Consider the following 27979-nt stretch of genomic DNA (forward strand, 5'->3'; position numbering starts at 1 on the left):
CCAGACCCTTCCCTCAGCCTCCCCCTCCCTGAGGCCCTGCTCTCCCCAGCCAGACCCTTCCCTCAGCCTCCCCCTCCCTGAGGCCCTGCTCTCCCCAGCCAGACCCTTCCTCAGCCTCCCCCTCCCTGAGGCCCTGCTCTCCCCAGCCAGACCCTTCCCTCAGCCTCCCCCTCCCTGAGGCCCTGCTCTCCCCAGCCAGACCCTTCCCTCAGCCTCCCCCGGCAGCCTGGGCCCCAGCCCCGACACAGACCAGTCTAGCCTCATGTTGTCTATCAGCACCATTGCCTCGGCCATCGCAGATGCCTCCATCTCCTCCGAGCCCTCCCAGCTGGCTGCCATGATCATGGAGCTGTCAAAGAGGAGTAGGTTACAGAGGCAACACCAGAAAGGTGTGCTGGACCTGGACCAGCCCGGCCCTAACCAGGTTCAACTGGACCAGCCCGGCCCTAACCAGGTTCAACTGGACCAGAGAATCCTGCTGGAGACTCTACAGAGGAGCCAGTGTGCCGGGGACCTACTGGAGACTCTACAGAGGAGCCAGTGTGCCGGGGACCTACTGGAGACTCTACAGAGGAGCCAGTGTGCCGGGGACCTACTGGAGACTCTACAGAGGAGCCAGTGTGCCGGGGACCTACTGGAGACTCTACAGAGGAGCCAGTGTGCCGGGGACCTGAGTGCCTTCGACATTGAAAAGTACCTGAAGCAGACCGAGGTATCCGCCAGCAGCGACAGCGACCAGTCAAGCTCCTCCCACTACACTTTTGACTTCCTCGGCTGGGCCGACAGCCTCAACTCCTCCCACAGGAAGTCCCAGGCTGCATCACTTGTTGTTACTGTGGAGAACGAGAGCTCGGGTTATCAACACCAGGCTACCGAATACCAGGCTAGCACCAAGGGAGAAATCTCCTCTGGCGTAGAGGCGAAGGCGGGTTTGACACAAGGTTACCCTGCTGCTATGACCCGTCCAGTCTCTGCTGGGCTACATCCAGGTTCTGGTCAGAGTGGAGTAGGCCCAGCTAACAAGATGGAGGTGAGGAGGAGAAGTTCCATCCCCCGTCCCAGGGCCAGTTCCATCCCTACAGCCTCTGGCAAACCAGGGAGGAGGTCTGTGGGCTCTGGTCAGTTCTCCTCAACCACCATCTCCCCAGCCAAACCAGCTGCTAACAGGAAGGCTGTAGGGAATAACAGTGAGCCCCAGCCAGCTGGTGTACTAAGCAGGAGCAAAACAGAGAGTGGTGGGCCTGAACTAGGAGCAGTCCGTCCAACACCCAACAACACCCCAGCCCAGAAGGTAGAGGACCCCTCCGCATCTCCTGCCCCAGGCCCTAAGACCTCCCCTGGTCTGAGGAAGGGTCTGTCAGGGCCGCTGTCCTCAGAGACATCACATCCCCTCCCAGAGAACCAGGAGGAGCACAGTGAAGACCCACGCTACAGGGAGCAGTACAACCCAGCAGGAGAAACCCAGTGGCCTGGAGAAGAGTGTTGGAGAAGCTCCTCCCAACGCTGTGGCCAAACATGTTGGTTTTACTTCCTCGTGTCACAGCCCCCAGCCTGCTGCTGCACACAGGACGTACGGTCAGTCTCTGGTCCAATCAACAACCTTATTCAGCTCTTCAACTCATTTAAGAGAGGAATAAACATGTTTGTTAAGCTTAGCTTAGTTTCGATCCCATTCTTTTCCTGGTCCTTCCGGCCGGATTGGGACATCTGGTTTTTCAATGTTGATTATAGTTTGAGGTGATTTCCTGGTCTTGTGTTCTGCAGATAATGATAAAGGAGGATTTAGTTCATTGGCTAAGGAGTGTATTAATGTCCTGGTCAGGTGATGTTCATTGGCTAAGGAGTGTATTAATGTCCTGGTCAGGTGATGTTCGTTGGCTAAGGAGTGTATTAATGTCCTGGTCAGGTGGTGATATTAATGTGTTGTATTAATGTCCTGGTCAGGTGATGTTCATTGGCTAAGGAGTGTATTAATGTCCTGGTCAGGTGGTGATATTAATGTGTTGTATTAATGTCCTGGTCAGGTGATGATAGTAATGTGTTGTATTAATGTCCTGGTCAGGTGGTGATAGTAATGTGTTGTATTAATGTCCTGGTCAGGTGGTGATAGTAATGTATTGTATTAATGTCCTGGTCAGGTGATGTTCTCTGGTTAGATTGTATTAATGTCCTGGTCAGGTGATGATAGTAATGTGTTGTATTAATGTCCTGGTCAGGTGATGATAGTAATGTGTTGTATTAATGTCCTGGTCAGGTGATGTTCTCTGGTTAGATTGTATTAATGTCCTGGTCAGGTGATGATAGTAATGTGTTGTATTAATGTCCTGGTCAGGTGGTGATAGTAATGTGTTGTATTAATGTCCTGGTCAGGTGATGATAGTAATGTGTTGTATTAATGTCCTGGTCAGGTGATGTTCTCTGGTTAGATTGTATTAATGTCCTGGTCAGGTGATGATAGTAATGTGTTGTATTAATGTCCTGGTCAGGTGATGATAGTAATGTGTTGTATTAATGTCCTGGTCAGGTGATGATATTAATGTCCTGGTCAGGTGATGATAGTAATGTGTTGTATTAATGTCCTGGTCAGGTGATGTTCTCTGGTTAGATTGTATTAATGTCCTGGTCAGGTGATGATAGTAATGTGTTGTATTAATGTCCTGGTCAGGTGGTGATGGTAATGTGTTGTATTAATGTCCTGGTCAGGTGGTGATAGTAATGTGTTGTATTAATGTCCTGGTCAGGTGATGATAGTAATGTGTTGTATTAATGTCCTGGTCAGGTGATGTTCTCTGGTTAGATTGTATTAAGGTCCTGGTCAGGTGATGATAGTAATGTGTTGTATTAATGTCCTGGTCAGGTGGTGATAGTAATGTGTTGTATTAATGTCCTGGTCAGGTGATGATAGTAATGTGTTGTATTAATGTCCTGGTCAGGTGATGTTCTCTGGTTAGATTGTATTAATGTCCTGGTCAGGTGATGATAGTAATGTGTTGTATTAATGTCCTGGTCAGGTGATGATAGTAATGTGTTGTATTAATGTCCTGGTCAGGTGATGATAGTAATGTGTTGTATTAATGTCCTGGTCAGGTGATGGATAGTAATGTGTTGTTCTCTGTAGATGTGTCTCCAGGTACTCCTGTGCATCATGCCGGAGGACCAGAGCAGAGCCAGTGCACCTTCAGACCCTCCACCTCTCCTCTCACCCACTCCTCCCCCTCACAGACCTCCTTCCCCAGCCAAGAAGGGTACACGGCTGCTTCAAATCAATCAATTATTCAATCAATCCGATGTGTCAGGTTGTTGCCCTCTACTGTGTAACTCTACTTCCTAAATCTTCTCTTTCTCTCTGGTGCCCCGACAGGACTGTGTCGCCCCCCTCCCCCAGTATAGGGGACAGGAGACGTCCCAGTGATCTCACTCCTCCCCAGTCTGAGTGGAGCTGTTCCAGCCTCAGCAGACTGACATACATCTCTCTGAATGACAGCACGGCTGTCAACACAACCGGCGTCCCAACTCCTGACAGACACAAGGTATGGTAGGCAGGGACTGGACCTCGTACGGGCTTCTCTTTCAAATACTCCTTTCCATGTCTCAGTGAGACTCCCATCGGGCAGTTTACAAATGACCAAGAGATCAATCACACGTCGTCTGACCGAGGGCCGGAAGTGATCAGGGACGGCTCCTGAAGCTCTCCTCAGTATGACTTTAATTCCTGTCTTCCTGCTTTTTTATTTTATTTTATTTTATTTCACCTTTATTTAACCAGGTAGGCAAGTTGAGAACAAGTTCTCATTTACAATTGCGACCTGGCCAAGATAAAGCAAAGCAGTTCGACAGATACAACGACACAGAGTTACACATGGAGTAAAACAAACATACAGTCAATAATACAGTATAAACAAGTCTATATACAATGTGAGCAAATTAGGTTAGAAGGGAGGTAAAGGCAAAAAAGGCCATGGTGGCAAAGTAAATACAATATAGCAAGTAAAACACTGGAATGGTAGTTTTGCAATGGAATAATGTGCAAAGTAGACATAAAAATAATGGGGTGCAAAGGAGCAAAATAAATAAATAAAATACAGTTGGGAAAGAGGTAGTTGTTTGGGCTAAATTATAGGTGGGCTATGTACAGGTGCAGTAATCTGTAAGATGCTCTGACAGTTGGTGCTTAAAGCTAGTGAGGGAGATAAGTGTTTCCAGTTTCAGAGGTTTTTGCAGTTCGTTCCAGTCACTGGCAGCAGAGAACTGGAAGGAGAGGCGGCCAAAGAAAGAATTGGTTTTGGGGTGACCAGAGAGATATACCTGCTGGAGCGAGTGCTACAGGTGGGAGATGCTATGGTGACCAGCGAGCTGAGATAAGGGGGACTTTACCTAGCAGGGTCTTGTAGATGACATGGAGCCAGTGGGTTTGGCGACGAGTATGAAGCGAGGGCCAGCCAACGAGAGCGTACAGGTCGCAATGGTGGGTAGTATATGGGGCTTTGGTGACAAAACGGATTGCACTGTGATAGACTGCATCCAATTTGTTGAGTAGGGTATTGGAGGCTATTTTGTAAATGACATCGCCAAAGTCGAGGATTGGTAGGATGGTCAGTTTTACAAGGGTATGTTTGGCAGCATGAGTGAAGGATGCTTTGTTGCGAAATAGGAAGCCAATTCTAGATTTAACTTTGGATTGGAGATGTTTATGGGTCTGGAAGGAGAGTTTACAGTCTAACCAGACACCTAAGTATTTGTAGTTGTCCACGTATTCTAAGTCAGAGCCGTCCAGAGTAGTGATGTTGGACAGGCGGGTAGGTGCAGGTAGCGATCGGTTGAAGAGCATGGATTTAGTTTTGCTTGTATTTAAGAGCAATTGGAGGCCACGGAAGGAGAGTTGTATGGCATTGAAGCTTGCCTGGAGGGTTGTTAACACAGTGTCCAAAGAAGGGCCGGAAGTATACAGAATGGTGTCGTCTGCGTAGAGGTGGATCAGGGACTCGCCAGCAGCAAGAGCGACCTCATTGATGTATACAGAGAAGAGAGTCGGTCCAAGAATTGAACCCTGTGGCACCCCCATAGAGTCTGCCAGAGGTCCGGACAGCAGACCCTCCGATTTGACACACTGAACTCTATCAGAGAAGTAGTTGGTGAACCAGGCGAGGCAATCATTTGCTTAACAGTTCACAGGCAAAACCGTGAGGTCAATGGAGTCCATAGTGTTCGGTACTTAGCGAAAGGAAAATGTGATTTCTGCTTCCGTCTCCGGTGGTAGCCATCCCGACCGGGTTAACCCATGCCGTGAGGCGTAAGCTAACTTGGCTAGCCATCCCGACCGGGTTAACCCATGCCGTGAGGCTTAAGCTAACTTGGCTAGCCATCCCGACCGGGTTAACCCATGCCGTGAGGTTTAAGCTAACTTGGCTAGCCAGCTGGACCGCTTCATCTGCCAACGTGCAGTTCCCCTTGGCTAGCCTGCTGGAACGCTACATCTGCCAACGCGCAGTTCCCTTTGGCTAGCCAGCTAGAACGCCACATCTGCCAACGTGCAGTTCCCTTTGGCTAGCCAGCTGGAACGCCACATCTGCCAACGCGCTGTTCCCTTTGGCTAGCCAGCTGGAACGCCACATCTGCCAACGCGCTGTTCCCTTTGGCTAGCCAGCTGGAACGCCACATCTGCCAACGTGCAGTTCCCTTTGGCTAGCCAGCTGGAACGCCACATCTGCCAACGCGCAGTTCCCTTTGGCTAGCCAGCTGGAACGCCACATCTGCCAACGCGCTGTTCCCTTTGGCTAGCCTGCTGGAACGCTACATCTGCCAACGCGCTGTTCCCTTTGGCTAGCCTGCTGGAACGCTACATCTGCCAACGCGCTGTTCCCTTTGGCTAGCCTGCTGGAACGCTACATCTGCCAACGCGCTGTTCCCTTTGGCTAGCCAGCTGGAACGCCACATCTGCCAACGCGCTGTTCCCTTTGGCTAGCCAGCTGGAACGCTACATTTGCCAACGCGCTGTTCCCTTTGGCTAGCTTTCCATACCTGGAGAGGTGGAATCGCTACGGTGACCGGGGAAAGCACACACGTTCTCTGAATAGCTTTGTGCTAGCCAACTAGCCAACTAGACGATTAGCCCATGATTAGACTAATGCTAGCTAGCTTATGGCTACAACTGGGGATAGTAATGTGGGGCGGCAGGGTAGCCTAGTGGTTAGAGCGTTGGACTAGTAACCGGAAGGCTGCAAGTTCAAACCCCCGAGCTGACAAGGTACACATCTGTCGTACTGCCCCTGAACAGGCAGTTAACCCACTGTTCCTAGGCCGTCATTGAAAATAAGAATTTGTTCTTGCAAAGCTATCCTTGCTAGCCAGCTGGCAAGCTAGCCACTCCAACCACAGACTGTTATCCCTGCAAAGGGGAAACCGAGAGCACCTCTGTGCTCCTAAAACCCTGCCTGGCGTGCAGCGGCTCATTTCCATACGCAGGTAAAATGGGAGTTCACTCAACCCCGAAGTGCCCTCCGTACCGCAGCTCATCCCCCAACTCTCGTTCAAGTAGCCAGGGCAGGAGGACACATTATCAGTCGCCACCAAGCACTGTCCCCAAACCACCGTGTGTTAACACTGCCCATATCAACAACAAGTATCTGTTGCATCCATGTGTCTTGGAGGGTTCAGTGAAAATACAACATGTCACCTCCCAGAAGGCCCTCTGGCTCCACTAACAGACCAGTGTCTTGGAGGACTCAGTGAAAATACAACATGTCACCTCCCAGAAGGCCCTCTTGCTCCACTAACAGACTAGCGGTTATCCATGGTGAGCTTGTTACCTAACCCTGCCAAAGGGAGGTCCCTCCTGTCAACGGCTAACCACTGGATTGGGACTGCAGGCTGTTATGTTGTGTTATAATGGAAAGGGTTTACCCCAGAGGGCTTGATGGCTCATTCCACCAGAGGTGTGGGTACCTCATGGGCACTGTCAAAGGCATCTGTTTGCGATTTCAGTATTTTGGGCTTTCCCTCATACGGTCCTCTGTCAGGCTACCCTGGCTTCGGAGAGCATGTCTATGATACGGAGGCTTCCTCTTTCCCACGGTGAGATGTCGAAAACAACTTTTTGAAAGTGAACTGTTACTTGTGTAAGCCCGGTTCGCTGATGATGAGCGAGAGATCTCACCGCGTTTCCCGGCTTGCAAGGGGGAAAGGAGTAGAGGCTTGAGAATGATGGACAGGTCTCCGACAGATGTTGTGTGATTTGGTTGTCTTCGTGAGCGAATCCCACTGAGATGCAGTGCCTTCAGTGTTACGGCCTTAATTTAAAATAAATTACATGCGATTTGTCTCTGTCCTACACAAAATGTACAAATGAATAAACGATGAAACGCTGAAATGTCTTGAGTCGATAAGTGTTCAACCCCTTGTGTTATGGCAAGTCTAAGTGTTCAACCCCTTGTGTTATGGCAAGTCTAGTGTTCAACCCCTTGTGTTATGGCAAGTCTAGTGTTCAACCGCTTGTGTTATGGCAAGTCTAGTGTTCAACCCCTTGTGTTATGGCAAGTCTAGTGTTCAACCCCTTGTGTTATGGCAAGTCTAGTGTTCAACCCCTTGTGTTATGGCAAGTCTAGGTCATGATTATCAATGCCCTTAAGTCACAAGTTGCATGGACTCCGTATGCAATAGTGTTTCAAATGATTTTTGAATGACTACCTCATCTCTGTACCTCACAAATACAATTATCTAAGGTCCCTCGGTCAAGCAGCGCACTTCAAACACAGATTCAACCACAGAGACCAGGGAGGTTTTTCAATGCCTCGTAAAGAAGGGTACCTGTTGGTAGATGGGTCAAAATAAAAAATAATCTGACATTGAATAACTCTTTGAGCATGGTGAAGTTATTAATTACACTTTGGATGGTGTATCAATACACCCAGTCACTAAAATGATACAGGCTTCCTTTTTAACTCAGTTGCAATGGTGATTTCAAAACAGTTAAGACCAAGACCTGAAAATGGTTGTCTGGCAATGATCAGAAACCCATATGACAGAACATGAAGAAGAATGGACCAATGTTGCACAATCCAGGTGTGGAACGCTCTTAGATTTACCCAGAAATACTCCGCAGTAATCACTGTCAACATGTATTGACTCAGGGGGTTGAAGACTTGTCAAGGGCAACATATATTAGTGATTCATTCAAGTCAAAGGGATGTGAATATTTTCTGACGGGCGCTGAATCTCTCATCAGAGAACCGAGGTGAAGTAACCTTGAGTTTTGGGTGCTTGTCTTGCTTGTTGTTGCACAATGTTAAGTTGAATGACTGTCACCTGCCTGGAAATACTCAGCTCTGTCATGTCGTGGAGTTACCACATGAAGGAATAACCAACTGACTGTGTGATATCTCTCTCCCTTCCCCAGAGTCATGGCACCATGTCTCTGAGCACCACTATCATCAGGGCCAGTCCCACCCCGCTAGTAGAAGGGGCTGATACCCAGAGTCCTACAGGTCAGGAGCTACCTCCTCACCGCTCTACAGACGTCCTCTGTCCTCCTAGACAGTCCAAGAGCCCAGAGTCTCCTCACCACTCGAACGGTCCTCGTAGTGGCTCGGTAGACCTGCGGAGTGGTTCAGGTCTGGGCTTTACACGCAGCCAGAGTGAGTGTAACTATCACTGTGGGAACCATAGAGACTTCAACCAGCAGAAACGCCACTCCGAACCCAACTCGCACCTTCTCAACAAGTTGGATTCTGGCTACTCCAGCAACCTGAATATCCAGCAGCCCAGCGGTATGGGGGGCCAGGGTAACCAGCAGTGGTCTGGGGTCTCAGCCCAGGGGAGTGAGGTCTATCCTGGGGCCAGGACGGGCTTCGGCCTGCCTTCCTCCGAGGACCTGTGCTACATGCCCATCTCCAGCTTCAAGCCCCAGGGCTCCATGGTGGACCTGCCTCCAGGGGTCCCTAGCCTCCTGACGGGGCGCTCCCTCTTCAGCTCCCAGCTGGCACAGCAGAACCTGGGCTCGGATGGAGCTCTTCACCCTGGTCTCCCTCTGCCTGCTCCCTACCACCACATGGCAATAGTAGGGAACGGCCTGTATGGTCACGCTATGTCCTCGCGGTTAGGACCCAACATTGACCCCTCAGTCAGACACCTCCACAGCTCTGGGGGTCTGGGCGTCTCTGGGCCAGGTGGACCAGGAGGTCCCGGGGGTCTGTACCCCTGCTCTAACCCCCACCTCAATCCCTTGGACCCAGGACTGATGGAGGGGAACCCCTACAACCAGCACTGTGTAGCCTCGTGGTCTGACGGCAGCCTTCCTGAACCCACAGGTAAGTCTTCAATCAATTCTGGAATGTTCTCTTGAATCACTCGAGATAAGAGGGTGTGTTGTAGTGGGAAGAGTTCAAAACGGTTCATCTCACTCTTGTAAGCTTTGAGATAACCCCGGACCCCTCTCTCCCTCTCCAATCCTCCAGCCCAGGTCGTGATCCCTGAGGAGCTGAGCTTCCCCCATGCCTGCTGTGTGGGCATCTCCTCTCAGACCTCACTGGGCATCTTCAACCCCTCCGAGCGTTGGCAGCAGGTCTCCATCACCGTCACCAGTCTGGCCATCAACGGAGAGAAGGTGTCATTTTGTTTTCTAATACATTTGTAAAGAGGACAATGATTTAGAGAGAATTGTATGGTCTGAAATAGTGTCAACATGTGAAAATGTAAAAAATGCTAGAGAATATTTTAAGCAAATTAAGAGCCAATAAATAGTCCCGGAAATGTAACCACTCCGAAGAACTAGGAACTGCTGTCGAACCGTAATGACCATTTCCTGTCCCACCCAGGTTGATTCATTCCCATACCAGTGGTTGATAGTGAAGAACTAGGAACTGCTGTCGAACCGTAATGACCATTTCCTGTCCCACGTTGATAGAACTAGGAACTGCTGTCGAACCGTAATGACCATTTCCTGTCCCACGTTGATAGAACTAGGAACTGCTGTCGAACCATAATGACCATTTCCTGTCCCACCCAGGTTGAGTCATTCCCGTACCAGTGGTTGATAGTGAAGAACTAGGAACTGCTGTCGAACCGTAATGACCATTTCCTGTCCCACGTTGATAGAACTAGGAACTGCTGTCGAACCGTAATGACCATTTCCTGTCCCACCCAGGTTGAGTCATTCCCGTACCAGTGGCTGATAGAACTAGGAACTGCTGTCGAACCGTAATGACCATTTCCTGTCCCACGTTGATAGAACTAGGAACTGCTGTCGAACCATAATGACCATTTCCTGTCCCACCCAGGTTGATTCATTCCCATACCAGTGGCTGATAGAACTAGGAACTGCTGTCGAACCATAATGACCATTTCCTGTCCCACCCAGGTTGAGTCATTCCCGTACCAGTGGCTGATAGAACTAGGAACTGCTGTCGAACCATAATGACCATTTCCTGTCCCACGTTGATAGAACTAGGAACTGCTGTCGAACCGTAATGACCATTTCCTGTCCCACCCTGGTTGAGTCATTCCCGTACCAGTGGCTGATAGAACTAGGAACTGCTGTCGAACCATAATGACCACTTCCTGTCCCACCCAGGTTGAGTCATTCCCGTACCAGTGGTTGATAGTGAAGAACTAGGAACTGCTGTCGAACCGTAATGACCATTTCCTGTCCCACGTTGATAGAACTAGGAACTGCTGTCGAACCATAATGACCATTTCCTGTCCCACGTTGATAGAACTAGGAACTGCTGTCGAACCGTAATGACCATTTCCTGTCCCACGTTGATAGAACTAGGAACTGCTGTCGAACCGTAATGACCATTTCCTGTCCCACGTTGATAGAACTAGGAACTGCTGTCGAACCGTAATGACCATTTCCTGTCCCACGTTGATAGAACTAGGAACTGCTGTCACACCGTAATGACCACTTCCTGTCCCACCCAGGTTGAGTCATTCCCGTACCAGTGGTTGATAGAACTAGGAACTGCTGTCGAACCGTAATGACCATTTCCTGTCCCACGTTGATAGAACTAGGAACTGCTGTCGAACCATAATGACCACTTCCTGTCCCACCCAGGTTGAGTCATTCCCGTACCAGTGGCTGATAGAACTAGGAACTGCTGTCGAACCGTAATGACCACTTCCTGTCCCACCCAGGTTGAGTCATTCCCATACCAGTGGCTGATAGAACTAGGAACTGCTGTCGAACCGTAATGACCATTTCCTGTCCCACCCAGGTTGAGTCATTCCCGTACCAGTGGTTGATAGTGAAGAACTAGGAACTGCTGTCGAACCGTAATGACCATTTCCTGTCCCACCCAGGTTGAGTCATTCCCGTACCAGTGGCTGATAGAACTAGGAACTGCTGTCGAACCGTAATGACCATTTCCTGTCCCACCCAGGTTGAGTCATTCCCGTACCAGTGGTTGATAGTGAAGAACTAGGAACTGCTGTCGAACCGTAATGACCACTTCCTGTCCCACCCAGGTTGAGTCATTCCCGTACCAGTGGCTGATAGAACTAGGAACTGCTGTCGAACCATAATGACCACTTCCTGTCCCACCCAGGTTGAGTCATTCCCGTACCAGTGGTTGATAGAACTAGGAACTGCTGTCGAACCATAATGACCACTTCCTGTCCCACCCAGGTTGAGTCATTCCCGTACCAGTGGCTGATAGAACTAGGAACTGCTGTCGAACCGTAATGACCATTTCCTGTCCCACCCAGGTTGAGTCATTCCCGTACCAGTGGTTGATAGAACTAGGAACTGCTGTCGAACCGTAATGACCACTTCCTGTCCCACCCAGGTTGAGTCATTCCCGTACCAGTGGTTGATAGAACTAGGAACTGCTGTCGAACCGTAATGACCACTTCCTGTCCCACCCAGGTTGAGTCATTCCCGTACCAGTGGTTGATAGAACTAGGAACTGCTGTCGAACCGTAATGACCACTTCCTGTCCCACCCAGGTTGAGTCATTCCCATACCAGTGGTTGATGGTGAAGAACTAGGAACTGCTGTCGAACCGTAATGACCATTTCCTGTCCCACGTTGATAGAACTAGGAACTGCTGTCGAACCGTAATGACCACTTCCTGTCCCACCCAGGTTGAGTCATTCCCGTACCAGTGGCTGATAGAACTAGGAACTGCTGTCACACCGTAATGACCATTTCCTGTCCCACCCAGGTTGAGTCATTCCCGTACCAGTGGTTGATAGAACTAGGAACTGCTGTCGAACCATAATGACCACTTCCTGTCCCACCCAGGTTGAGTCATTCCCGTACCAGTGGCTGATAGAACTAGGAACTGCTGTCGAACCGTAATGACCATTTCCTGTCCCACCCAGGTTGAGTCATTCCCGTACCAGTGGCTGATAGAACTAGGAACTGCTGTCGAACCATAATGACCACTTCCTGTCCCACCCAGGTTGAGTCATTCCCGTACCAGTGGCTGATAGAACTAGGAACTGCTGTCGAACCGTAATGACCACTTCCTGTCCCACCCAGGTTGAGTCATTCCCGTACCAGTGGCTGATAGAACTAGGAACTGCTGTCGAACCATAATGACCACTTCCTGTCCCACCCAGGTTGAGTCATTCCCGTACCAGTGGTTGATAGAACTAGGAACTGCTGTCGAACCGTAATGACCACTTCCTGTCCCACCCAGGTTGAGTCATTCCCGTACCAGTGGTTGATAGTGAAGAACTAGGAACTGCTGTCGAACCGTAATGACCACTTCCTGTCCCACCCAGGTTGAGTCATTCCCGTACCAGGGCTGATAGAACTAGGAACTGCTGTCGAACCATAATGACCACTTCCTGTCCCACCCAGGTTGAGTCATTCCCGTACCAGTGGCTGATAGAACTAGGAACTGCTGTCGAACCATAATGACCATTTCCTGTCCCACGTTGATAGAACTAGGAACTGCTGTCGAACCATAATGACCACTTCCTGTCCCACCCAGGTTGAGTCATTCCCGTACCAGTGGCTGATAGAACTAGGAACTGCTGTCGAACCGTAATGACCACTTCCTGTCCCACCCAGGTTGAGTCATTCCCGTACCAGTGGCTGATAGAACTAGGAACTGCTGTCGAACCGTAATGACCACTTCCTGTCCCACCCAGGTTGAGTCATTCCCGTACCAGTGGCTGATAGAACTAGGAACTGCTGTCGAACCGTAATGACCACTTCCTGTCCCACCCAGGTTGAGTCATTCCCATACCAGTGGCTGATAGAACTAGGAACTGCTGTCGAACCGTAATGACCATTTCCTGTCCCACCCAGGTTGAGTCATTCCCGTACCAGTGGTTGATAGTGAAGAACTAGGAACTGCTGTCGAACCGTAATGACCACTTCCTGTCCCACCCAGGTTGAGTCATTCCCGTACCAGTGGTTGATAGAACTAGGAACTGCTGTCGAACCGTAATGACCACTTCCTGTCCCACCCAGGTTGAGTCATTCCCGTACCAGTGGTTGATAGAACTAGGAACTGCTGTCGAACCGTAATGACCACTTCCTGTCCCACCCAGGTTGAGTCATTCCCATACCAGTGGTTGATGGTGAAGAACTAGGAACTGCTGTCGAACCGTAATGACCATTTCCTGTCCCACGTTGATAGAACTAGGAACTGCTGTCGAACCGTAATGACCACTTCCTGTCCCACCCAGGTTGAGTCATTCCCGTACCAGTGGCTGATAGAACTAGGAACTGCTGTCACACCGTAATGACCATTTCCTGTCCCACCCAGGTTGAGTCATTCCCGTACCAGTGGTTGATAGAACTAGGAACTGCTGTCGAACCATAATGACCACTTCCTGTCCCACCCAGGTTGAGTCATTCCCGTACCAGTGGCTGATAGAACTAGGAACTGCTGTCGAACCGTAATGACCATTTCCTGTCCCACCCAGGTTGAGTCATTCCCGTACCAGTGGCTGATAGAACTAGGAACTGCTGTCGAACCATAATGACCACTTCCTGTCCCACCCAGGTTGAGTCATTCCCGTACCAGTGGCTGATAGAACTAGGAACTGCTGTCGAACCGTAATGACCACTTCCTGTCCCACCCAGGTTGAGTCATTCCCGTACCAGTGGCTGATAGAACTAGGAACTGCTGTCGAACCATAATGACCACTTCCTGTCCCACCCAGGTTGAGTCATTCCCGTACCAGTGGTTGATAGAACTAGGAACTGCTGTCGAACCGTAATGACCACTTCCTGTCCCACCCAGGTTGAGTCATTCCCGTACCAGTGGTTGATAGTGAAGAACTAGGAACTGCTGTCGAACCGTAATGACCACTTCCTGTCCCACCCAGGTTGAGTCATTCCCGTACCAGGGGCTGATAGAACTAGGAACTGCTGTCGAACCATAATGACCACTTCCTGTCCCACCCAGGTTGAGTCATTCCCGTACCAGTGGCTGATAGAACTAGGAACTGCTGTCGAACCATAATGACCATTTCCTGTCCCACGTTGATAGAACTAGGAACTGCTGTCGAACCATAATGACCACTTCCTGTCCCACCCAGGTTGAGTCATTCCCGTACCAGTGGCTGATAGAACTAGGAACTGCTGTCGAACCGTAATGACCACTTCCTGTCCCACCCAGGTTGAGTCATTCCCGTACCAGTGGCTGATAGAACTAGGAACTGCTGTCGAACCGTAATGACCACTTCCTGTCCCACCCAGGTTGAGTCATTCCCGTACCAGTGGCTGATAGAACTAGGAACTGCTGTCGAACCGTAATGACCACTTCCTGTCCCACCCAGGTTGAGTCATTCCCATACCAGTGGCTGATAGAACTAGGAACTGCTGTCGAACCGTAATGACCATTTCCTGTCCCACCCAGGTTGAGTCATTCCCGTACCAGTGGTTGATAGTGAAGAACTAGGAACTGCTGTCGAACCGTAATGACCATTTCCTGTCCCACCCAGGTTGAGTCATTCCCGTACCAGTGGCTGATAGAACTAGGAACTGCTGTCGAACCGTAATGACCATTTCCTGTCCCACCCAGGTTGAGTCATTCCCGTACCAGTGGTTGATAGTGAAGAACTAGGAACTGCTGTCGAACCGTAATGACCACTTCCTGTCCCACCCAGGTTGAGTCATTCCCGTACCAGTGGCTGATAGAACTAGGAACTGCTGTCGAACCATAATGACCACTTCCTGTCCCACCCAGGTTGAGTCATTCCCGTACCAGTGGCTGATAGAACTAGGAACTGCTGTCGAACCGTAATGACCACTTCCTGTCCCACCCAGGTTGAGTCATTCCCGTACCAGTGGTTGATAGAACTAGGAACTGCTGTCGAACCGTAATGACCACTTCCTGTCCCACCCAGGTTGAGTCATTCCCGTACCAGTGGTTGATAGAACTAGGAACTGCTGTCGAACCGTAATGACCACTTCCTGTCCCACCCAGGTTGAGTCATTCCCATACCAGTGGTTGATGGTGAAGAACTAGGAACTGCTGTCGAACCGTAATGACCATTTCCTGTCCCACCCAGGTTGAGTCATTCCCGTACCAGTGGTTGATAGAACTAGGAACTGCTGTCGAACCGTAATGACCATTTCCTGTCCCACCCAGGTTGAGTCATTCCCGTACCAGTGGTTGATAGAACTAGGAACTGCTGTCGAACCATAATGACCACTTCCTGTCCCACCCAGGTTGAGTCATTCCCGTACCAGTGGCTGATAGAACTAGGAACTGCTGTCGAACCATAATGACCACTTCCTGTCCCACCCAGGTTGAGTCATTCCCGTACCAGTGGTTGATAGTGAAGAACTAGGAACTGCTGTCGAACCGTAATGACCACTTCCTGTCCCACCCAGGTTGAGTCATTCCCGTACCAGTGGCTGATAGAACTAGGAACTGCTGTCGAACCGTAATGACCACTTCCTGTCCCACCCAGGTTGAGTCATTCCCGTACCAGTGGCTGATAGAACTAGGAACTGCTGTCACACCGTAATGACCACTTCCTGTCCCACCCAGGTTGAGTCATTCCCGTACCAGTGGCTGATAGAACTAGGAACTGCTGTCACACCGTAATGACCATTTCCTGTCCCACCCAGGTTGAGTCATTCCCGTACCAGTGGTTGATAGAACTAGGAACTGCTGTCGAACCATAATGACCACTTCCTGTCCCACCCAGGTTGAGTCATTCCCGTACCAGTGGCTGATAGAACTAGGAACTGCTGTCGAACCGTAATGACCATTTCCTGTCCCACCCAGGTTGAGTCATTGCCGTACCAGTGGCTGATAGAACTAGGAACTGCTGTCGAACCATAATGACCACTTCCTGTCCCACCCAGGTTGAGTCATTCCCGTACCAGTGGCTGATAGAACTAGGAACTGCTGTCGAACCGTAATGACCACTTCCTGTCCCACCCAGGTTGAGTCATTCCCGTACCAGTGGCTGATAGAACTAGGAACTGCTGTCGAACCATAATGACCACTTCCTGTCCCACCCAGGTTGAGTCATTCCCGTACCAGTGGCTGATAGAACTAGGAACTGCTGTCGAACCATAATGACCACTTCCTGTCCCACCCAGGTTGAGTCATTCCCGTACCAGTGGCTGATAGAACTAGGAACTGCTGTCGAACCATAATGACCATTTCCTGTCCCACCCAGGTTGAGTCATTCCCGTACCAGTGGCTGATAGAACTAGGAACTGCTGTCACACCGTAATGACCACTTCCTGTCCCACCCAGGTTGAGTCATTCCCGTACCAGTGGTTGATAGAACTAGGAACTGCTGTCGAACCATAATGACCATTTCCTGTCCCACCCAGGTTGAGTCATTCCGGTACCAGTGGTTGATAGAACTAGGAACTGCTGTCGAACCGTAATGACCACTTCCTGTCCCACCCAGGTTGAGTCATTCCCGTACCAGTGGCTGATAGAACTAGGAACTGCTGTCGAACCGTAATGACCACTTCCTGTCCCACCCAGGTTGAGTCATTCCCGTACCAGTGGTTGATAGAACTAGGAACTGCTGTCGAACCGTAATGACCACTTCCTGTCCCACCCAGGTTGAGTCATTCCCGTACCAGTGGCTGATAGAACTAGGAACTGCTGTCGAACCGTAATGACCACTTCCTGTCCCACCCAGGTTGAGTCATTCCCGTACCAGTGGCTGATAGAACTAGGAACTGCTGTCGAACCGTAATGACCACTTCCTGTCCCACCCAGGTTGAGTCATTCCCATACCAGTGGCTGATAGAACTAGGAACTGCTGTCGAACCATAATGACCACTTCCTGTCCCACCCAGGTTGAGTCATTCCCGTACCAGTGGCTGATAGTGAAGAACTAGGAACTGCTGTCGAACCGTAATGACCACTTCCTGTCCCACCCAGGTTGAGTCATTCCCGTACCAGTGGCTGATAGAACTAGGAACTGCTGTCGAACCGTAATGACCACTTCCTGTCCCACCCAGGTTGAGTCATTCCCGTACCAGTGGCTGATAGAACTAGGAACTGCTGTCACACCGTAATGACCACTTCCTGTCCCACCCAGGTTGAGTCATCCCCGTACCAGTGGCTGATAGAACTAGGAACTGCTGTCACACCGTAATGACCACTTCCTGTCCCACCCAGGTTGAGTCATTCCCGTACCAGTGGCTGATAGAACTAGGAACTGCTGTCGAACCGTAATGACCACTTCCTGTCCCACCCAGGTTGAGTCATTCCCGTACCAGTGGCTGATAGAACTAGGAACTGCTGTCGAACCATAATGACCACTTCCTGTCCCACCCAGGTTGAGTCATTCCCGTACCAGTGGCTGATAGAACTAGGAACTGCTGTCGAACCATAATGACCACTTCCTGTCCCACCCAGGTTGAGTCATTCCCGTACCAGTGGTTGATAGAACTAGGAACTGCTGTCGAACCGTAATGACCACTTCCTGTCCCACCCAGGTTGAGTCATTCCCGTACCAGTGGCTGATGGTGAAGAACAAGACCATCATTGGCCCTAAGAGCACGGAGGAGCAGAAGGTGTTGTTCATCCCACCTCAGGCCGGGGTGTACCAAGCTGTCCTCAGTGTCTCCTCCTGGCCTGCCTCCGCTGAGGCCCAGGCTGTCGCCCGCGCCGAGGTGTTCGCCAAGAGGGTGGTCCTCGTCGCCATGGCAGAGAACCCTGCTCTGGAGGTAAGGGGGGTGTGGCTGATCAGTTGTTGGCTTGAGTCCCAAGATTGACTAATGTCGATCATTAGTTAGCTTTGAGTCCATGTCAGGACAGGAAGGACACCTACTACGCGGGCATACTTCCTGTTTGGTTGGTTTTACTTCTTATATTTCAGTGTTTTGATATAACAGTTGTGAAAAACCTCATGGTTTCTGTTCTAGTTGGTTGATATCAGTTATTTTGTTTCTCCACTGTGTCCTGGGTGGTTTCTCCACTGTGTCCTGGGTGGTTTCTCCACTGTGTTCTGGGTGGTTTCTCCACTGTGTTCTGGGTGGTTTCTCCACTGTGTCCTGGGTGGTTTCTCCACTGTGTTCTGGGTGGTTTCTCCACTGTGTCCTGGGTGGTTTCTCCACTGTGTCCTGGGTGGTTTCTCCACTGTGTCCTGGGGGGTTTCTCCACTGTGTTCTGGGTGGTTTCTCCACTGTGTTCTGGGTGGTTTCTCCACTGTGTCCTGGGTGGTTTCTCCACTGTGTCCTGGGTGGTTTCTCCACTGTGTCCTGGGTGGTTTCTCCACTGTGTTCTGGGTGGTTTCTCCACTGTGTTCTGGGTGGTTTCTCCACTGTGTTCTGGGTGGTTTCTCCACTGTGTCCTGGGTGGTTTCTCCACTGTGTTCTGGGGGTTTCTCCACTGTGTTCTGGGGGTTTCTCCACTGTGTTCTGGGGGTTTCTCCACTGTGTCTGGGGGTTTCTCCACTGTGTCTGGGGGTTTCTCCACTGTGTCTGGGGGTTTCTCCACTGTGGTCTGGGGGTTTCTCCACTGTGGTCTGGGGGTTTCTCCACTGTGGTCTGGGGGTTTCTCCACTGTGGTCTGGGGGTTTCTCCACTGTGGTCTGGGGGTTTCTCCACTGTGGTCTGGGGGTTTCTCCACTGTGGTCTGGGGGTTTCTCCACTGTGTTCTGGGGGTTTCTCCACTGAGTTCTGGGGGTTTCTCCACTGTGTTCTGGGGGTTTCTCCACTGTGTTCTGGGGGTTTCTCCACTGTGTTCTGGGGGTTTCTCCACTGTGTTCTGGGGGTTTCTCCACTGTGTTTTGGGGGTTTCTCCACTGTGTTTTGGGGGTTTCTCCACTGTAACACACTGTGTTCTGGGTGGTTTCTCCACTGTGTTCTGGGGGTTTCTCCACTGTGTTTTGGGTGGTTTCTCCACTGTAACACACTGTGTTCTGGGTGGTTTCTCCACTGTGTTCTGGGGGTTTCTCCACTGTGTTCTGGGGGGTTTCTCCACTGTGTCCTGGGGGGTTTCTCCACTGTGTTCTGGGGGGTTTCTCCACTGTGTTCTGGGGGGTTTCTCCACTGTGTTCTGGGTGGTTTCTCCACTGTGTCCTGGGTGGTTTCTCCACTGTAACACACTGTGTTCTGGGTGGTTTCTCCACTGTGTTCTGGGTGGTTTCTCCACTGTGTCCTGGGTGGTTTCTCCACTGTGTCCTGAGTGGTTTCTCCACTGTGTCCTGGGTGGTTTCTCCACTGTGTCCTGGGTGGTTTCTCCACTGTGTCCTGGGTGGTTTCTCCACTGTGTCCTGGGTGGTTTCTCCACTGTGTCCTGGGTGGTTTCTCCACTGTGTCCTGGGTGGTTTCTCCACTGTGTTCTGGGGGTTTCTCCACTGTGTCCTGGGTGGTTTCTCCACTGTGTCCTGGGGGGTTTCTCCACTGTGTCCTGGGGGTTTCTCCACTGTGTCCTGGGGGGTTTCTCCACTGTGTCCTGGGGGGTTTCTCCACTATAACACACTGTATTCTGGGTGGTTTCTCCTCTCCAGGTGGATGTGGGGAAGTGTGGCAGTCTGGACTTCGGAGACCTGGCAGGTGGCAGTGCCAAAGCTCTCCCTCTGAAGCTGCTGAACAGGACTCAGGCCACCGTACCTATTAGACTGGTTATCAGTGCTGTAAGACAATACAATGCACTACATTACCATACAATACAATGCTATGCAGTACATTACAATGCAGTACAGTACAATGCTATGTGCTACATTACCATGCAGTACATTACAACACAATACAGTACAATGCTATGTGCTACATTACCATACAATACTATGCTATGCAGTACATTACAATGCAGTTCAGTACATTACAACACAATACAGTACAATGCTATGCGGTACATTACCATGCAGTACAATACAGTACAATACAATGCTATGCAGTACATTACAATGCAGTACAATGCTATGCGCTACATTACCATGCAGTACATTACAACACAATACAGTACAATGCTATGTGCTACATTACCATGCAGTATAATACAGTACATTACAATGCAGTACAGTACATTACAACACAATACAGTACAATGCTATGTGCTGTGCTACATTACCATGCAGTACAATACAGTACAATACAATGCTATGCAGTACATTACGATGCAATACACTACAGTGCAGTACGATGCTATGCAGCGCAGTGCAGTGCAGTATGATGCTGTGCAGTGCAGTACGATGCTGTGCAGCACAGTGCAGTGCGATGCTGTGCAGTGTGATGCTGTGCAGTGCGATGCTGTGCAGTGCGGTGCAGTGCGATGCTGTGCAGTGCAGTGCGATGCTGTGCTGTGCAGTACGATGCTGTGCAGTACGATGCTGTGCTGTGCAGTACGATGCTGTGCTGTGCAGTACGATGCTGTGCAGTGCAGTACGATGCTGTGCAGTGCAGTACGATGCTGTGCAGTGCAGTACGATGCTGTGCAGTGCAGTACGATGCTGTGCTGTGCAGTACGATGCTGTGCTGTGCAGTACGATGCTGTGCTGTGCAGTACGATGCTGTGCTGTGCAGTACGATGCTGTGCTGTGCAGTACGATGCTGTGCTGTGCAGTACGATGCTGTGCTGTGCAGTACGATGCTGTGCAGTGCAGTACGATGCTGTGCAGTGCAGTACGATGCTGTGCAGTGCAGTACGATGCTGTGCAGTGCAGTACGATGCTGTGCAGTGCAGTACGATGCTGTGCAGTGCAGTACGATGCTGTGCAGTACGATGCTGTGCAGTGCAGTACGATGCTGTGCAGTGCAGTACGATGCTGTGCAGTGCAGTACGATGCTGTGCAGTACGATGCCGTGCAGTGCAGTACGATGCCGTGCAGTGCAGTACGGTGCCGTGCAGTGCAGTACGGTGCCGTGCAGTGCAGTACGGTGCCGTGCAGTGCAGTACGATGCCGTGCAGTGCAGTACGATGCCGTGCAGTGCAGTACGATGCCGTGCAGTACGATGCCGTGCAGTGTAGTACGATGCCGTGCCGTGCAGTACGATGCCGTGCAGTACGATGTCGTGCAGTACGATGCCGTGCAGTGCAGTGCGATGCTGTGCAGTACGATGCTGTGCAGTACGATGCTGTGCAGTACGGTGCCGTGCAGAGCAATACGATGCTGTACGATGCTGTGCAGTGCAGTACGATGCTGTGCAGTACGATGCTGTGCAGTACGATGCTGTGCAGTACGATGCTGTGCAGTGCGATGCTGTGCAGTACGATGCAGTGCAGTACGATGCACAAGCCCTCTTTGATAGATATCGTCTTTTGTGTTGTCGTATTTCTAGAACGCCACGGCCTGGCGCTGCTTCACCTTCTCCAAGAGTCCCGTTGCCATGACAGCCGAGGGCCTGCTGCAGGCGGGAACTCTGACATCACTGGCCGCTCCGTCCGTCATGAACCACGTGATGCACGCCAGCTACGGAGAGGTGAGTAAACCCCTGGAGTGGACCTAGTCTCAGTGACTTGTGACTTCAATAGCCGAGTTGTTTGAGGGATGTTTTGGTAATGTTGTGTGTGTTTCAGAATCCAGAGAGCTTCATGGTTTGGGTCCACTTCCACGCTCCACAGAAGTACCAGTCCTGTTCAGGTATGACCCCTGTCCTGGCTCCATGAATATTAATAAACGAAGATGCCATTCAGCCACCAATCACAGCTGATGACTACAGTGATGTCATACAGGTGGTCTAGGTCCAGCGGATGACTACAGTGATGTCATACAGGTGGTCTAGGTCCAGCTGATGACTACAGTGATGTCATACAGGTGATCTAGGTCCAGCTGATGACTACAGTGATGTCATACAGGTGATCTAGGTCCAGCTGATGACTACAGTGATGTCATACAGGTGATCTAGGTCCAGCTGATGACTACAGTGATGTCATACAGGTGATCTAGGTCCAGCTGATGACTACAGTGATGTCATACAGGTGATCTAGGTCCAGCTGATGACTACAGTGATGTCATACAGGTGATCTAGGTCCAGCTGTTGACTACAGTGATGTCATACAGGTGATCTAGGTCCAGCTGATGACTACAGTGATGTCATACAGGTGGTCTAGGTCCAGCTGATGACTACAGTGATGTCATACAGGTGGTCTAGGTCCAGCTGATGACTACAGTGATGTCATACAGGTGGTCTAGGTCCAGCTGATGACTACAGTGATGTCATACAGGTGGTCTAGGTCCAGCTGATGACTACAGTGATGTCATACAGGTGATCTAGGTCCAGCGGATGAGTACAGTGCGCGGGTGGACATCGAGGTGGACTGTCCAGGCCCCAGTCATGTGATCAGGAGCGTCCCTCTCAGAGCCAGGTCTGGAACAGCCAGAGTACACGCCCCTAAAGACCTGCAGGTAGGAACTGACCCACAGCACTGCTGACATGAGACTAGTCTTTATATTCAGGGTTTAACTGGGAAACCAGTGTGTTGTATTGCCTTAACACATTCCGTATCAGAGTTCGGGTTGACCTTTTGTGTGATGTTCATATTTCTGTCATTCTTTCCTCATATCATTTTTTGGGGGGGGGGGCAGAATGTTAACCTCTCGGCAGTGTTGGGTCAATCCAGCACGCAGACTCTGCCTCTGAAGAACGCAGGCAACATTGATGTTCAGCTGAAACTCAAGGTATTCTGTCCCTTTTACTTCCCTGTTTGATCTGTGGTTTGGATAAGCCTGGGGGATGTGGTTTGGATAAGTCTGGGGGATGTGTTGTGGTTTGGATAAGCCTGGGGGATGTGTTGTGGTTTGGATAAGCCTGGGGGATGTGGTTTGGATAAGCCTGGGGGATGTGGTTTGGATAAGCCTGGGGGATGTGGTTTGGATAAGCCTGGGGGATGTGGTTTGGATAAGCCTGGGGGATGTGGTTTGGATAAGCCTGGGGATGTGTTGTGGTTTGGATAAGTCTGGGGGATGTGTTGTGGTTTGGATAAGCCTGGGGGATGTGGTTTGGATAAGCCTGGGGGATGTGGTTTGGATAAGCCTGGGGGATGTGGTTTGGATAAGCCTGGGGGATGTGGTTTGGATAAGCCTGGGGGATGTGGTTTGGATAAGCCTGGGGGATGTGGTTTGGATAAGCCTGGGGGATGTGGTTTGGATAAGCCTGGGGGATGTGGTTTGGATAAGCCTGGGGGATGTGGTTTGGATAAGCCTGGGGGATGTGGTTTGGATAAGCCTGGGGGATGTGGTTTGGATAAGCCTGGGGGATGTGGTTTGGATAAGCCTGGGGGATGTGGTTTGGATAAGCCTGGGGGATGTGGTTTGGATAAGCCTGGGGGATGTGTTGTGGTTTGGATAAGCCTGGGGGATGTGTTGTGGTTTGGATAAGCCTGACTGTTGGTATGACCTCCTGGGTGGTGCTGACTGTTGGTATGACCTCCTGGGTGGTGCTGACTGTTGGTATGACCTCCTGGGTGGTGCTGACTGTTGGTATGACCTCCTGGGTGGTGCTGACTGTTGGTATGACCTCCTGGGTGGTGCTGACTGTTGGTATGACCTCCTGGGTGGTGCTGACTGTTGGTATGACCTCCTGTGTGGTGACCTCCTGTGTGGTGACCTCCTGTGTGGTGACCTCCTGGGTGGTGCTTGTCTACAGAACAGCGGTGGTGATGGCTGTTTCTCTGTGAGTCCTGTTGACCTGTGTCTGCGTGCCGGGGAGGAGCAAGGCATTGTGGTCTCGTTCACCTCTCAGGGCGGCAGGAAGAACCGAGAGAGGTACTTTTTATTATTTATTTATTTATTTTTGACACACTTCAGAGTTGTGAGCATCTAGCCTTGTAGAAAGCCTTCCACGTTACTCAGTGTTCTGAACATCTAACCTTGTAGAAAGCCTTCTACAGTACTCAGTGTTGTGAACATCTAGCCTTGTAGAAAGCCTTCTACGTTACTCAGTGCTCTTACCATCAAGCCTTGTAAAAAGCATTCTACATTACTCAGTGTTGTGAACATCTAGCCTTGTAGAAAGCATTCTACATTACTCAGTGTTGTGAACATCTAGCCTTGTAGAAAGCATTCTACATTACTCAGTGTTGTGAACATCTAGCCTTGTAGAAAGCCTTCTATGTTACTCAGTGGTCTGAACATTTTGCCTTGTAGAAAGCCTTCTACATTACTCAGTGTTCTGAACATCTAGCCTTGTAGAAAGCCTTCTACATTACTCAGTGTTCTGAACATCTAGCCTTGTGGAAAGCCTTCCACATTACTCAGTGTTGTGAACATTTAGCCTTGTAGAAAGCCTTCTACATTACTCAGTGTTGTGAACATCTAGCCTTGTAGAAAGCCTTCCACATTACTCAGTGTTGTGAACATTTAGCCTTGTAGAAAGCCTTTTACATTACTCAGTGTTGTGAACATCTAGCCTTGTAGAAAGCCTTCTATGTTACTCAGTTCTGAACATCTAGCCTTGTAGAAAGCCTTCTATGTTACTCAGTTCTGAACATCTAGCCTTGTAGAAAGCCTTCTACATTACTCAGAGTTGTACTTCAGTGTTTTTACATTTACATTTAAGTCATTTAGCAGACGCTCTTATCCAGAGCGACTTACAAATTGGTGCATTCACCTTATGACATCCAGTGGGACAGTCACTTAACAATAGTGCATCTAAAACTTAGGGGGTGGGGTGAGAGGGATTACTTAACCTATCCTAGGTATTCCTTAAAGAGGTGGGGTTTCAGGTGTCTCCGGAAGGTGGTGATTGACTCCGCTGTCCTGGCGTCGTGAGGGAGTTTGTTCCACCATTGGGGGGCCAGGGCAGCGAACAGTTTTGACTGGGCTGAGCGGGAGCTGTACTTCCTCAGTGGTAGGGAGGCGAGCAGGCCAGAGGTGGATGAACGCAGTGCCCTTGTTTGGGTGTAGGGCCTGATCAGAGCCTGGAGGTACTGAGGTGCCGTTCCCCTCACAGCTCCGTAGGCAAGCACCATGGTCTTGTAGCGGATGCGAGCTTCAACTGGAAGCCAGTGGAGAGAACGGAGGAGCGGGGTGACGTGAGAGAACTTGGGAAGGTTGAACACCAGACGGGCTGCAGCGTTCTGGATGAGTTGAAGGGGTTTAATGGCACAGGCAGGGAGCCCAGCCAACAGCGAGTTGCAGTAATCCAGACGGGAGATGACAAGTGCCTGGATTAGGACCTGCGCCGCTTCCTGTGTGAGGCAGGGTCGTACTCTGCGGATGTTGTAGAGCATGAACCTACAGGAACGGGCCACCGCCTTGATGTTAGTTGAGAACGACAGGGTGTTGTCCAGGATCACGCCAAGGTTCTTGGCGCTCTGGGAGGAGGACACAATGGAGTTGTCGACCGTGATGGCGAGATCATGGAACGGGCAGTCCTTCCCGGGAGGAAGAGCAGCTCCGTCTTGCCGAGGTTCAGCTTGAGGTGGTGATCCGTCATCCACACTGATATGTCTGCCAGACATGCAGAGATGCGATTCGCCACCTGGTCATCAGAAGGGGAAAGGAGAAGATTAATTGTGTGTCGTCTGCATAGCAATGATAAGAGAGACCATGTGAGGTTATGACAGAGCCAAGTGACTTGGTGTATAGCGAGAATAGGAGAGGGCCAAGAACAGAGCCCTGGGGGACACCAGTGGTGAGAGCGCGTGGTGAGGAGACAGATTCTCGCCACGCCACCTGGTAGGAGCGACCTGTCAGGTAGGACGCAATCCAAGCGTGGGCCGCGCCGGAGATGCCCAACTCGGAGAGGGTGGAGAGGAGGATCTGATGGTTCACAGTATCGAAGGCAGCCGATAGATCTAGAAGGATGAGAGCAGAGGAGAGAGAGTTAGCTTTAGCAGTGCGGAGCGCCTCCGTGATACAGAGGAGAGCAGTCTCAGTTGAATGACTAGTCTTGAAACCTGACTGATTTGGATCAAGAAGGTCATTCAGAGAGAGATAGCGGGAGAGCTGGCCAAGGACGGCACGTTCAAGAGTTTTGGAGAGAAAAGAAAGAAGGGATACTGGTCTGTAATTGTTGACATCGGAGGGATCGAGTGTAGGTTTTTTCAGAAGGGGTGCAACTCTCGCTCTCTTGAAGACGGAAGGGACGTAGCCAACGGTCAGGGATGAGTTGATGAGCGAGGTGAGGTAAGGGAGAAGGTCTCCGGAAATGGTCTGGAGAAGAGAGGAGGGGATAGGGTCAAGCGGGCAGGTTGTTGGGCGGCCGGCCGTCACAAGGCGCGAGATTTCATCTGGAGAGAGAGGGGAGAAAGAGGTCAGAGCACAGGGTAGGGCAGTGTGAGCAGAACCAGCGGTGTCGTTTGACTTAGCAAACGAGGATCGGATGTCGTTGACCTTCTTTTCAAAATGGTTGACGAAGTCATCTGCAGAGAGGGAGGAGGGGGGAGGGGGCGGAGGATTCAGGAGGGAGGAGAAGGTGGCAAAGAGCTTCCTAGGGTTAGAGGCAGATGCTTGAAATTTAGCGTGGTAGAAAGTGGCTTTAGCAGCAGAGACAGAGGAGGAAAATGTAGAGAGGAGGGAGTGAAAGGATGCCAGGTCCGCAGGGGAGGCGAGTTTTCCTCCATTTCCGCTCGGCTGCCCGGAGCCCTGTTCTGTGAGCTCGCAATGAGTCATCGAGCCACGGAGCGGGAGGGGAGGACCGAGCCGGCCTGGAGGATAGGGGACATAGAGAGTCAAGGGATGCAGAGAGGGAGGGGAGGAGGGTTGAGGAGGCAGAATCAGGAGATAGGTGGGAGAAGGTTTGAGCGGAGGGAAGAGATGATAGGATGGAAGAGGAGAGAGTAGCGGGGGAGAGAGAGCGAAGGTTGGGACGGCGCGATACCATCCGAGTAGGGGCAGTGTGGGAGGTGTTGGATGAGAGCGAGAGGGAAAAGGATACAAGGCAGTGGTCGGAGACTTGGAGGGGAGTTGCAGTGAGGTTAGTGGAAGAACAGCATCTAGTAAAGATGAGGTCGAGCGTATTGCCTGCCTTGTGAGTAGGGGGAAGGTGAGAGGGTGAGGTCAAAAGAGGAGAGGAGTGGAAAGAAGGAGGCAGAGAGGAAAGAGTCAAAGGTAGACGTGGGGAGGTTAAAGTCGCCCAGAACTGTGAGAGGTGAGCCGTCCTCAGGAAAGGAGCTTATCAAGGCATCAAGCTCATTGATGAACTCTCCGAGGGAACCTGGAGGGCGATAAATGATAAGGATGTTAAGCTTGAAAGGGCTAGTAACTGTGACAGCATGGAATTCAAAGGAGGCGATAGACAGATGGGTAAGGGGAGAAAGAGAGAATGACCACTTGGGAGAGATGAGGATCCCGGTGCCACCACCCCGCTGACCAGACGCTCTCGGGGTGTGCGAGAACACGTGGGCGGACGAAGAGAGAGCAGTAGGAGTAGCAGTGTTGTCTGTGGTGATCCATGTTTCCGTCAGTGCCAAGAAGTCGAGGGACTGGAGGGAGGCATAGGCTGAGATGAACTCTGCCTTGTTGACCGCAGATTGGCAGTTTCAGAGGCTACCGGAGACCTGGAACTCCACGTGGGTCGTGCGCGCTGGGACCACCAGAGTAGGGTGGCCGCGGCCACGCGGTGTGGAGCGTTTGTATGGTCTGTGCAGAGAGGAGAGAACAGGGATAAACAGACACATAGTTGACAGGCTACAGAAGAGGCTACGCT

The 27979-nt window shown here is 50.9% G+C and overlaps 1 protein-coding gene across 1 annotated transcript in view; it reads left to right on the forward strand.

Moving 5' to 3' along the window:
• LOC124017976 (centrosomal protein of 192 kDa-like) overlaps positions 1 to 27979 on the forward strand; it is a 69233-nt gene that overhangs the window by 8309 nt on the left and 32945 nt on the right. The window contains 13 exon segments of the mRNA XM_046333220.1: positions 196 to 1291; positions 1377 to 1575; positions 3119 to 3245; positions 3362 to 3530; positions 8393 to 9302; positions 9450 to 9598; positions 17879 to 18109; positions 19897 to 20022; positions 21668 to 21808; positions 21906 to 21969; positions 22595 to 22734; positions 22915 to 23007; positions 23975 to 24093. Coding sequence (XP_046189176.1) covers positions 196 to 1291; positions 1377 to 1575; positions 3119 to 3245; positions 3362 to 3530; positions 8393 to 9302; positions 9450 to 9598; positions 17879 to 18109; positions 19897 to 20022; positions 21668 to 21808; positions 21906 to 21969; positions 22595 to 22734; positions 22915 to 23007; positions 23975 to 24093 — 3564 coding nt within the window.

This window comes from Oncorhynchus gorbuscha, unplaced genomic scaffold, assembly GCF_021184085.1.
Source record: "Oncorhynchus gorbuscha isolate QuinsamMale2020 ecotype Even-year unplaced genomic scaffold, OgorEven_v1.0 Un_scaffold_360, whole genome shotgun sequence".
NCBI classification, from domain to species: domain Eukaryota; kingdom Metazoa; phylum Chordata; class Actinopteri; order Salmoniformes; family Salmonidae; genus Oncorhynchus; species Oncorhynchus gorbuscha.